The 11,778-nt window shown below is 47.3% G+C and overlaps 1 protein-coding gene across 1 annotated transcript; it reads left to right on the top strand.

Moving 5' to 3' along the window:
• Positions 1–7,735: 7,735 nt before the first annotated feature.
• C8R40DRAFT_1046388 (uncharacterized protein) lies at positions 7,736–8,230 on the top strand (the record flags this gene model as incomplete). Its single annotated transcript, XM_046224364.1, has 2 exons — positions 7,736–7,870; positions 7,925–8,230. 2 exons carry the CDS (start codon positions 7,736–7,738, stop codon positions 8,228–8,230), a joined length of 441 nt encoding a protein of 146 aa, XP_046085945.1.
• Positions 8,231–11,778: the final 3,548 nt, after the last annotated feature.

Raw genomic sequence — 11,778 nt, 5'->3', positions numbered from 1 at the left:
TCCGGCAGCCCGGAAACCATCCAAGAACGAGCTGCAAAGGTGGTAAACACAGTTATTCATATATATGTAAACTATACTTGCCTGACATCTACACCAATGACAACTGTACGTGAGGCATGGTGTGCATTGATAAATCCATGTTCGACCACAAAGTCTCTAAGCTTGCACGTCGTTGCACAGTTGTCTACAAGCTGTATCCAAAGTCAGCGGAGTCGATAAGTGGTATTGTGGCATAAGCACTTACAGGCCAAAGTTCTCTTACTCCCATGATTCTTTGGCAACGAGGCAACAAGGGAAGAAAGGAAGAGGTTGAGAAGGTCTCCTATTTTTTCATAGAGGGGTAAAGAGACGATCACATGAAAAACACAGCATGCAATTTATGGAGGTATTATACGTATATACTGAAGTTCTTCTGAATATTGTAGCAGCGAGAGTGAGTTGCCGATGACACGCCTAAATTTTGGCTAGACGTCTATGCTGTGAATTGTGACATTTTCACGTATAGATTTGTATCAAGAGGACTGTAATTGGGACCCAGATTGACAGTCAAAGTCAATACTGAATCAGTCTAATAAGTTGAAGGGACCATATACCCATACTACCACAAGTTGGTTAGTTTACCCATCCCCGATACTACCTTCGGATAGCAGTCTACCTGTTTGTCAAGCAGGATTATACCAGACTCGGACTACATCCGAAGGATGACCATTCACGTATGACATACCAAGGGTATTCTTATTGGACCTTACACTGGCAGGAGTTTGGAAGAACTTACTCAAGTGACCATGAACCGAGGGTTGACTCGAAAGGACTTTCTAGAACTCAGGAATTATCAAATACTCCTTCTAGAACGAGATCATGCATTAATCCAAAAGACTGCGATTTAGTCTAATAGACCAATCAAGTTGCATGGTTGAGGAAAATGACTAGAAGAACGATCGAAGTACTGCGAGGCTCCGAAGACATATCAAATGAATGTCAAAGAGTCCTGACGTAGAAAATATTGAAGAACACAATTAAATGAATACTATGTGTAACTCCCTTGATAGAGTATAGGCACAATGGGTGTCTGTTGAAAGAGAGAAGCAATTAGTTTAATCCAGATGAATCAGATTGATAGGATTAGAATCGAGGAGAGCTGATTTGCCTCCGGACGAGGTGACAAACGATCGAAGTAAGTGTTAAACAGCAATAACAGTTGAACACCATTCAAGTCATTCTCTAAAACAATTAAATTAAATGAATATCGAAGTACCTACCTATGTTTAGAGGTATACTAGAATCTTGGAACCAATATGGGCCAAATAAGGACATGTAGATTCAAATTAAATGGTATCTGACCGAGTGTAGAAGTTTCCTTGCGGTTCCGAACGTTTATTGTATTAAATTAATTGTACTGTGCAACTCTATATTCTGTATGTATAAATAGTGATCCGATGTATCTGGAATACAAGTGATTTTGGGACGACGTTGCAGTGCTAATCCGTAAAAAGGAAAGACACACTCCCGCCAGACTGAAACCTTTTCGCTAGCAGCCATTCGGGCCCGGCACTTGTGAGTATAGGAACGTTGTGTTCTGCTCCTTGTGACTGCGAGAAGTATATCCAGTTGTTGGATATCCTTCGAACTTAGGATCAGTCGTTGGTCTTAAGGGCAAATCGCGCTGTGTGGTTGTGCCAGCACATAGTTCTAGCCCTCCGTAGGGGTCTGTGTGTTTCGGTTTTAATTTGCTTTGATTCAAACCCCCAATTCTTGATATACCCAAATCAATACAAACCAAAGCACAAATCGTGCTGAATCTACCTTGATCAAAGGAATATATCGAATCCTTAGAACGATTCAAATTGATTGATCAAAGCTTCTTACTTAGCTTTCAAAGCTTTGCGGAACCTTTGCCAACGCTACCCCTTGCTATTAAATAAATTTGATAGCAGTGAACTCGCATATTGTGTATTAGATTGGTTGGTTGAAGTGCACATTATATTCCTTCCTTTCTCTTTCACACAAAAACGAGGCAAGCTCGTTACCGAGAAAACTATGGCTACAGCTCGAGGCAAAACAAGGCTGGCAGTCAATTCGGGTACGGAATCGATCCGTCCTCTGATGGACAGGTAGCAGTGCATACTCGATGAGCATGCTGTAGGTGTGGGAGACATAGCTTGAGGTTGTGAGGGTGCTTTACACGCCCAAGAATGCCAACCTAACAGACTGATGTGACCTGAGAAGGCAAAACAAGAATAAGGTGGTGTTAAACAAGCTTGGCATGGCCGTAGTAGCGGTGATCAGGTAGAGGTTGACACGGACGGGGTAACGAAAACTGAACAGGCGTCCTCAAAACACCGTATTTCGAAGGGAGATTTTACGGCGTAATCTAATGGCCTGTTGTCACCCTTCCCCACCACCTCGCCTCCTTCTCCTCGCCACATCGCCTCCTGCTTCCCGCCATCTCGCATCCTTCTCCTCACCATTTCGCCTCCTGCTCGTCGCCATAGCGAAGCTCGAGCCCGGTTGGAGCAACACTTGTTCTGTTAGGAAGACGAAGTAGAGGCAGGTGTGTTTTGTGGAAGAAATGAGACGCCTGATCGTCCAGTGAGCAGGTATCGGAGGGCTGGTATCAGCAATATAGGGGTTTGAATTTGACAAGTTCTCTTTGAGATTGACTGGTTGATTGGTGGATCCGTTGCTCAAACAGCGGCACGGGAAGCGGTAAGGAAGACTGGAGGGATATGCTGAGGGCACCATATTCCCGTGTTCGAAACAACGGAAAAGAGGTCGCCGTCCGAATTGCATGCAAACCGTGTCGTGTTGAGAGGAGTGAAGCTACCGGTGGTGGTTCGTGGTTCAAGGGTATAGCAACAGAAGGAAACCTGACGTTGTTGATACGTTTCGGCGCAGCGGTGCAAAGTTTTGGTGAAGGTGCGAGTAGGCGGTTAAAAATGGCAGATGGGGCTGGAGTTTGTGCAGATGGTGTTGCCTTGAGATTGGGGGATGAACAGGTGAAGAAATTGCGGGAACGGCGGCGCGTTAGATGACAAGGAAACCGGAGGGGCACCCTGAGGGTACCTATCAAACTTGGATAAAGCAATGAAAAGGAGGCTACGCACCTATGAGCTGAAGATGTCGTATTCGCAAAGGGCTCTTCCTGTATGATCTGAAAGCCTATCAGGCTGGAAGAATGCAAACAAATAGTTGTTTGAACGGCTCTGAAGCAGAGCTTGTTGGGTGAGTTGGGTGTAAAAGAACGTCGAGAAAGGCAGAGATGGGAGATATAAAGGCAAGTAAGAGTGTGTGAGGGGTTCCGGACATGAATATTGGGTCGAAGCTTTGTTGGGATGGCTGGGACGTTGAATTACAGGCAATGGAATTGAAAGAAACGAAGCGCGCGCTTGAGTGGCATCATGGCAGAGCGCGTGCTTAAATGAAATCATCACGCGTCTCTGTTGATTGTGTTTTCTCCTCTTGCTCCTCCCACCGCATCCAGCGCCGGCTCTCTGCCTCAAATGGGTTCCCATACAGGTGGGTGGTTCTATACCTATATTCCCTCTTCTCCCGCCTCAAGCATCCCAGCCAACAGACGCCCAGCCCATCATCTAGGCAAGGCTCTGCTGGCTGAAAATTTGTTCTCAAAGGTGTCGTTACCTTCATCACAAAACCCCCTTGAATTCACGAATCAGTCTGATTGACAACTTTTGCTCTCAGGCAATGGTGTTCCCACAAGCCGCATAAAATTCCCTTCTTTCGACCTTTCTTCTGCTCTGGAGGCCGATAACGACGCGCGCATGGCTGCTGAAGATGCCGGAGAGTCTTTAGATGACGGAGAAATAGAATTTGAGGATGGAGAAGACGAAGTTGGAGAAGGTGAAGCCGAGGGAGAAGCGCGCGCAGAGCCAGCATCCCGAATCGACCTATCCAACAACCCTCCCTCAAACTCCCGGAAGCGCAAGAAGTATGCAAAGCTTACGGAAAGATCGCGCGCAAAACGGGCTGCTGAAGCTGCTGGACGCGGCGCTAGCAAGGGCGTAAAGCCCTTCGTCGTCGAGCTAGCCAAAGGAGCTACACCCATCCAGCTCGAGAACTTTGATGCTTCTACTCTCCCTGTTTCATCGAGCGGCTGGAACGCTAACCCTCGCAAGAAGCTATCACCTGGGCTCCAAAGAGTCTGGAAAAACCTCGAAACTCTGAGCTCACTGTCTGGTTTGACGCTTCTTCGGTGGGACAGCCAGTACGCAGCTTGTATTTCTGTAAGACCTGGGTCAAAATAGGTCTTAGGGTAGGTTTTGGTATGTGGAGGTTTATGTTGTAGCGTGCTAGGAGCAGGCTGGAGCTCGAAGGGAGCTACGGGAACCGCGACCGAGGACGGGAATGACCTAGTAGTGGCTGGAACGATGGGATGGTGACCCTTGAGGGATTCCTAGGAGGTCCAGGGAGGTCCCTAAGGCGCAGGGAGGTTAAGGAAGAGTGCGGGACCGTACTATATTGCGTAGTAGGAGTTGTACTCGCTAGAACGTCAATATAGGATCGAGTAGGTCGTATGTATAGATGGGTCTCGAGGTGGTAAGCTCCCGAGAAGGGATGTGCCAGGAAGGGTAGGTCCCTGGGGGCTAGGCTTGAGGATGGACGTCCTCGAGTGTGGGAGGTGGTAACGGAGAAGCAGTACGTAGTCCGACGTGAGGGGTAGCTTCGACGTTACCTAGATTGAGGTCCTGAAGCCTATAGAATAGCTAGGGAGCTCGAGGAGGTTTGGGGAGGTTAGCTCACCAAGGCGATAGGCGTTGGGGAGCTTTAGTATTGTTCGAGGGAGCTCGGGAACTCACTCGGATTGCTTAGACGTAAAGTAAAAGCGTGTATTGGGTCGTATAGACGATCACAGAGACGATAGACAAGAGTTGAGAGAAACAGAGGTAATGAAACAGAGAGTAAAGAGAAATCCGTATGGTTAGCAGGTACAAAGGGACAGGGACTGGACCTATGCAAAAGGGTGTGTGTTCAAAATATACCAAGCTGGGCTTCTGGACGCTACTGGACTGATTAAATACGTATAGGGAAGTTAACAAAGAGACATAGTACGAAACGGGCACTTAATGGGGTTTCTAAGTACATGAGGACAGACAGGAGGACGGAATGATGGGCGCATGTGCGGGGTTCCAGGACCCTGTTGTGTAGTGGTTCAGTTGCATTGAGGGGAACTAAGGATCTTGGAGGTTGTTCTAGCAGCGAGGAGGTTTGCGGGGCGTTGGGAGTGTTCTCAGGGGTTCAGGGAAGTGGGCTGAGGAGGTAAGGGGACTGAGGAGGTTGGGAATTATGTTAAGGAGCTTGTGGGCTATGGAATTCGGGGCGAGGCATGACAATTTCTTCTCATAACGCGTTGAATTAACACCACTGTTGTCAGGAGCTGCATAGTCCTCATTGATGCTCACGACCACATCATCGCAGTTCTTGGCGGCGTTCCTCATGGGTCCAAAGGGAAAGAATGGCAGGCAGTAGAAGCTGATGCTACTGCTGCTGCTATGCTTTGTCGTGATTTGAGCACCTTCACTGAAACACAAAAACATGGTCGGCGTGGAGATTTCGCCTCGCGAACAGTTGGGTACGGTTATGGTAACGGGCGGTGCAAACTGCAGAACTACAAAGTTTCTGGCACAGCGAATCAGAACGCCATGCAAGAGCTTCTTTAAAACAATGCAATTCGGCGTATCTCAGGCTTTCAAAACGGTGCGCAGCTTCTCCTTTAATCAGTAGTTTGAATACTAAAGGAACTCACCCTAGCTCTCTTCAACACGTTCTGCCACAAGAACTATGTTGAATATAGGGATACAAACGAGGAAATCCAACGCAAACAACCTGAGCTACAAGCTAACTTCCGAAACACCGCGTTTGCTGTGACTACTTTCAACCTGGGACCCCGCTCCTTTTCTCCACCTCACATGGATCCTGACAACCGCGCCTCCAGCTGGTGTGCCGACACCAACATGGGACCCTTCGACCCTGACAAAGGTGGACACCTTGTGCTCTGGGACCTTGGGCTCATTATTTGCTTTCTTCCTGGCTCCACCATCCTCAGCATTCACGATAGCTATGCCATCATACAGTACTCTTCTGGTGGCCTTTTCCGATGGCGCGACAACGGGTTTCAATCAAACAAATCCTTTCTAGCAAAGGCTACTGCTGAAGAACGTGCTGAACGGGAAGCATCGTGGGCGTCACGCTGGAAATTAGGCCTGCAGAAGTTTACGCGATGGGCAGACATTTGCAGGGGCGATTGGAAGGGTACGATCCGTACTGCTGCTGGCCTGGATGAAGTCAGCGACCTTTCGGACCTTGAGGAGTTTCCAGTATTACGCCCATCTAAACGTGTCCGACACCGGTGAAGCAGCATAATTGGCATATAATTGTATCGTAATTGGTGTTCATACAAATATACCTGCATCTTTCTTCATGTTTTTTGAGATAAATATTCCCTTGAGTGAGCATCAAGGTTTCCTCGAGGCTCGTTAGACATTGCATTTAAACCCCTGCAGCTCCTCTCTTACCAGCTCAGCAACTGCACTGCACAAATAGAGTTAGTAATAGGGGCTTGATTCGTTCCTCCCTCAACAATGACCGTCGACATCACCACCGACAGCTCATACTCTGGGTTGCTCAAAGTTATTACTGAAGAACAGCACTTGAGTCCCGCAGATATCTTGGACGATCTGAAAGAAAGCCATGACCAAGTTGAGGTTGAGTTGTCTGGGCTCAACGACACAATTCGAGAAGTTTCAAAAGGTGTATCTGAGAAGACATCACAAGAATATCTCCGGTATGTATCTATCAAATGTTAGATTTATCTTACTGAGGATTGAATTCACTCAAGGTTGATGAAGCAATGCAATAAATTCCTTGTCGATCGACGAATGATAACTGAGGGAACCCAATTCTTCTGCAATAAACCTCATCCTCAAGCAGCAGTATATCTCGTGGCTTGGATAATGGATTCGTATGTGACTCAATTAATACGCATAAATAACTGAACCATTTTCTAGTTGTGATATAATTGACCTTGATGGTAAAGCAACTGCAACAACAAAGGAATGGTCAACATATACGCATGCCCAGAAGATGCGCGCTGCAGCAACCTTTGGCTTTGGAAGAGTCCATGGCTTAGGTATGCAAGCCTGGCACCGTAGTGAGATTTCTGGAAAGATGCTAGGCAATCCTTCAGTCTTGGAGACTGTCTCTACTTATATGCTTAGTCTCCGCCGTCGTAAGGCAAGTTCATATAAAAACACGTTAATTGTTTAACTAACGTATATATGTATAGACACAGAGTGGTGACACTCCCACCAGTGCTCGAGCAGTCACATCGGTATGCATGTTTTGCAGCTCCTTGTCAGTAAGCCTAATATACGTGTTAGGCCTTACTCGAAAATCTTTATTACTTCAATCGCAAGCCTGAGTTTAGAGAGCCCCAGCTGTCTTCGCCTCTTACTCGCAAAGGACAATTAGGCCCGCGTGCATGTTCAATGATGAATTGTGGATACAACTTTTCCTTCTGTGGGCTACTCCGTGTGGACGAAATGCTCAAGATTCAGCTACAAGACATCAACCTTTCAGATGACCCCAAGACTGGCCAGCTTAAGCTTAGCCTTCATCTCCCTTTCCGAAAGACAAGTCAATTTGGGGGTAAGTTTCATCAGATTGTGTAGTATAGTGGCGTTGATCTTCTTTAGATATCAAGCCTTTTGTCTGGTATGAAATGCCAGAGGAATACCAGCACATATGTGTTGTACGGGCTTTCGTCAAATGGATCCTTATATCAGGCTTAACAGAAGGTCACTTATTCCGAAAAATTCGAGCTAATGACCGCCTCGCTGAGGAGAATGAACCTATGGTAAGACCCTCTGTAATAATCCTTTACTTTGCTTGTACTCAGGTTTGCTTTTAGACATCGGAACAATTTCTTGAGATGTTTCGAAACAACCTTCTCAATATAGGTGTCGATTTTGTTCCTTATGGAACCCACTCATTCCAACGTGGTGGGTGCCAGTGGCTTTCTGTGGAGCGTCATTGGCCTTTGCGTCAGATTTGTGAGTGGGGGGGGTGGAGCCAGGAATTCACACATTTAACCATCGTGAAATACCTTATCTCCTGGAATGATAATCCTCATGTTGACCGTGATGATTTCTTTAACATGAATCACGCACCTACTACTGTTTGTCCCACTTGTAATCGGTCATGCCATTGTGCTTAGAGAAGCATATTATTTCATTGATTTATTGTAACCAAATCAAGAATCATATAAAGCAGTCGAAATACTTGAATACGGCAAGGGAAAATAAGAATTACAAAGGACGTTTTGCTAACTCATTAACATAGTGTCGAGCAATTGTAGGTCTATCAGTAAGTACTTTACCTCGGTTATTAACAAAGATCTTCCCAAAATTATCACCATATTCAGCCTTGGCCTGGTCAACTAACTCTTGGTCGCGTTCACTCTGGAGGTCACGAAGTCGATCAGTGATAGCTTTCCAGTGGTAGTGATCACCGTTGCTGTACGAGAACTCCTGCCAGAACTGGTCGCTACTGCTAGAACGGTAACGCTCTGCAACATACTACAGAACTCCTGTCAATGAAAGCCTGGTCATATAAATATTCCTTACCTTCCATTCAACCCAGAGCCTCTTTAACCATGACCAAGTGCCATCATTTTTGCGACTGAAAACTTGTTTCCAGTATTTGAGAGCAATAGGACTGCCGTTGATTTCTAGCAGGTTTCTACCGCAGTCAAGGGGGTCCCAATTGGGTTGTTCATCATCCCAGACGCGGTCTAAGCAAGCGATGTCAGCGACAAAGGATATCTGGCGGGGCTCATGAACTTGGCTGTATTTGTAGTAGATGGCTTTTCCATGCCCAATGGTGAGCTTGTTGGATGTCTCTTCCTGTATAGATGATAGAGCGGCGCCTTTATTTGTGGATGGCATACATGTCGTTGGCCGATTATTCGTAGGTGGTTTGTCGTTCCATTTAGTGTTCGCAGGCTCAATGAGTGTTGCAGGGCTCTGTGAAGTAAGAGGGACATGCAGAGCTACAGGCGGAACTGGCAACGGGTTTGCGGCGAAACTGTCCACTTGAACGCCCGAGAGACCTAGAATGAAAACTAAAGAACAAGCAGCGATTAGGGGTTGAGTTACTTACCAGTTGAAGGGAAAGAAGAGCCATGATAGCTCGTATGGCTCAAAGCCAACCCGTTATAAACAGGATTTGGAGGCAGATCTGGGGAAAGTAAGTCAGCAGAAAATTCAGTCAAAATTTGACAAATTACTTGTTTGAGGATTCGGGTAGTGGGCTAATGACGAAAAAGGGAAAGAGGAAGCTTGGAACGGGGGCGAAAACCCGGTGAGCATCTGAATCGTAGCCGTGAGGCTGGCGATTTGGGCAGTCATCGAACGCAGGTTCTCTGCTATCGCTACCTACAGGTATGTCTGAGCGGTGAAAGAGGAAAGAGCCTATGCTACGCACCTTGTTGTCTGCCTTCTCCTTAGCCAGTTGCTCTTCTCGAAGTTTCTTTCTGCGATAAAGCTCCTCACAGGGAATGTGAGGGTGTGTGTCGTCAAACTCCTTTGCCCGGCAACTACATTGGTTGAAAGCAACAAAGAGCAGAACAACAACGTACCCGACGCAAAAGTGAGCTCTTCTCCTCTAGCGTTTGCATATCTTTCGACCGTTCCGAGGCAAAGAGCTGGGCACCGAGCGGTGCGTGCAATGGTAAACCCATCAACTCATTCTGTCGTAGCACCGAGGGCTTGAGCTTTTTAATCTTCACAGGGCCTACGTCTGTCTTGGGTTTGTTCTTGGTAACGCCGCCATCACGAACACCGCAGTGAGAGCGTCGAGCATTAGGAAAGAGGCTAGGACAATTCTATACTCAGCTGCAGGAAGAAGAGAAGCGATTTAGAAAACGTACTGCTGCCAACGGCTTTTATCCTGGCTGAACCCTGTTATCCTCTCCTTCAAAACTGTCTTGTTGCCTGTTGTTGCAAGGGAATACTGCTTGCAAAGTTCTTTCAGTCCTGGATCTGTCAACTTGTTGCTTGGAGGAATCAGACACAGAAGATTACGGAGATCAAAAAGCAAGTATACATACATATTCTTGTAGATAGCATGATATATGCCACCCTCGTGCTTTCCGAGAAGCACAAGTGTATCAGCAGGCTGAGGTTCAGCGGGATAGATAACTTCAAGGTCTTTGTCCTCATGTTCGATGATCTGAGCCTTGTCCGAGTTGCCTGGTTCATCAACATCCATGGCATCAATGATTTGCTGTGTTCTAATCGTGAGGAGTGAGAGAGCGACGGCCTGAGTGTTCACGACGCCGTAAAAAAGAGCGAGTGATTCGGGGTCGAGGTCGTCGAGAGTGGAGACGAGGAGCGGGACAGAGAGATAGCCAGCGGCAGCAGCACCATTGTCGATCAAACTGCCAGGGACGACGCCAAGTGTTAGTAGTGGGAACGGAGGTAAATAGATTGAGAGGGACAGGCGAAACGACGGGCAGAGAACCGGCCAACCTGTCACGAAGCGGCAGAGGCAGAGTGACTAGCGGAGCAGGAAGCGGGGTGACTAAGCCAGGCAGTGAGGCGGAGTGACTAAGCAGGTGAGTGAGGCGGAGCGACTAAGCGGAGCGGAGGCGGAGCGACTAAGCGGAGCGGAGGCGGAGCGACTAAGCGGAGCGGAGGCGGAGCGACTAAGCGGAGCGGAGGCGAACTGGTCCCAGATAATGACAGAGATATATTGAGTATCGTAGTCATAGGTAATAATAAGTAAGCACATACCTGGTCCCAGATAATGACAGAGAGGTCAAGATAAGGGACCAGGCTGTGGAGGGTTGGCTATATATACATAATCTAGTCTGCGAGAAACAACGATGTAATACTGTACAGTTCAGGGGCAAGGAAGGAGGCGGAAGCCGATAGAAAGAGAAGGTGGGTCAGGTGGATCAGTAATAGATAGATCAGTAATCGATGGAGATTGACAGCGATGGGATGATGTATTGTACAAGTAAAGGCGTCGAGACGGTGAGAAAGGGAAAATGATAGGGGCTGCGTACTTTATGACATTACCCCCCTCCTTATGACCATTGCCCTCGATGGTCAAGGTTTTGCCGCTGTCGGATGTTTTTTGTGAAAGGCCCGAACAATTTTTGGTGCCCGGCTGAGGTTGGGTGCGGGTTCCCAAGAGTTGTGTCCTGCATCGTAACCTTTCCATTTTACTAGATATTCCAACTTCTTCCATCGTACCCGACTATCCAAGATCTCCTCCACTTCATATTCCGGTTCATCTTCATCTTCTAAGTACACCGGCTCTGGTGGTGTTGGTATTTCGCCATTGATGGGGTTACCTTTCCATGGATATAGTTTGTCGACATGGAAGACAGGATGAAGGCGGTCTAATGACAAGGGAAGGTCAAGGCGGTAATCCAGAGGTCCGACTTTCTCCAGAATACGGTAAGGTCCTAGCTGTCGGTCTCCTAGTTTTTCACTGGATAGCTGCAGGTTAATGTCCTCCGCACTTAGCCAAACTAGGTCCCCAACTTTGAATTGATGCGCTTTTCGCTTCCCACGTTCGTATCCCTCCTTTTGTTGCTTCTTTCCTAGATGTAAGGCAGCTCCAGCATCCTGTCGCGCTTCTCGGAGAATCCGTATGCGGTCATCCACCGCTGGAATGCCGCTGCATTGACCAACCGGGATATTGAACAGGGGAAGGTATCCGTAGGTTAACTCGAATGGGGACATGCCTAGGGCC

Source organism: Lentinula edodes (assembly GCF_021015755.1).
Source record: "Lentinula edodes strain Le(Bin) 0899 ss11 chromosome Unknown C8R40scaffold_19, whole genome shotgun sequence".
Lineage (NCBI taxonomy): Eukaryota > Fungi > Basidiomycota > Agaricomycetes > Agaricales > Omphalotaceae > Lentinula > Lentinula edodes.
This window is presented reverse-complemented; position numbering and strand designations above follow the sequence as displayed.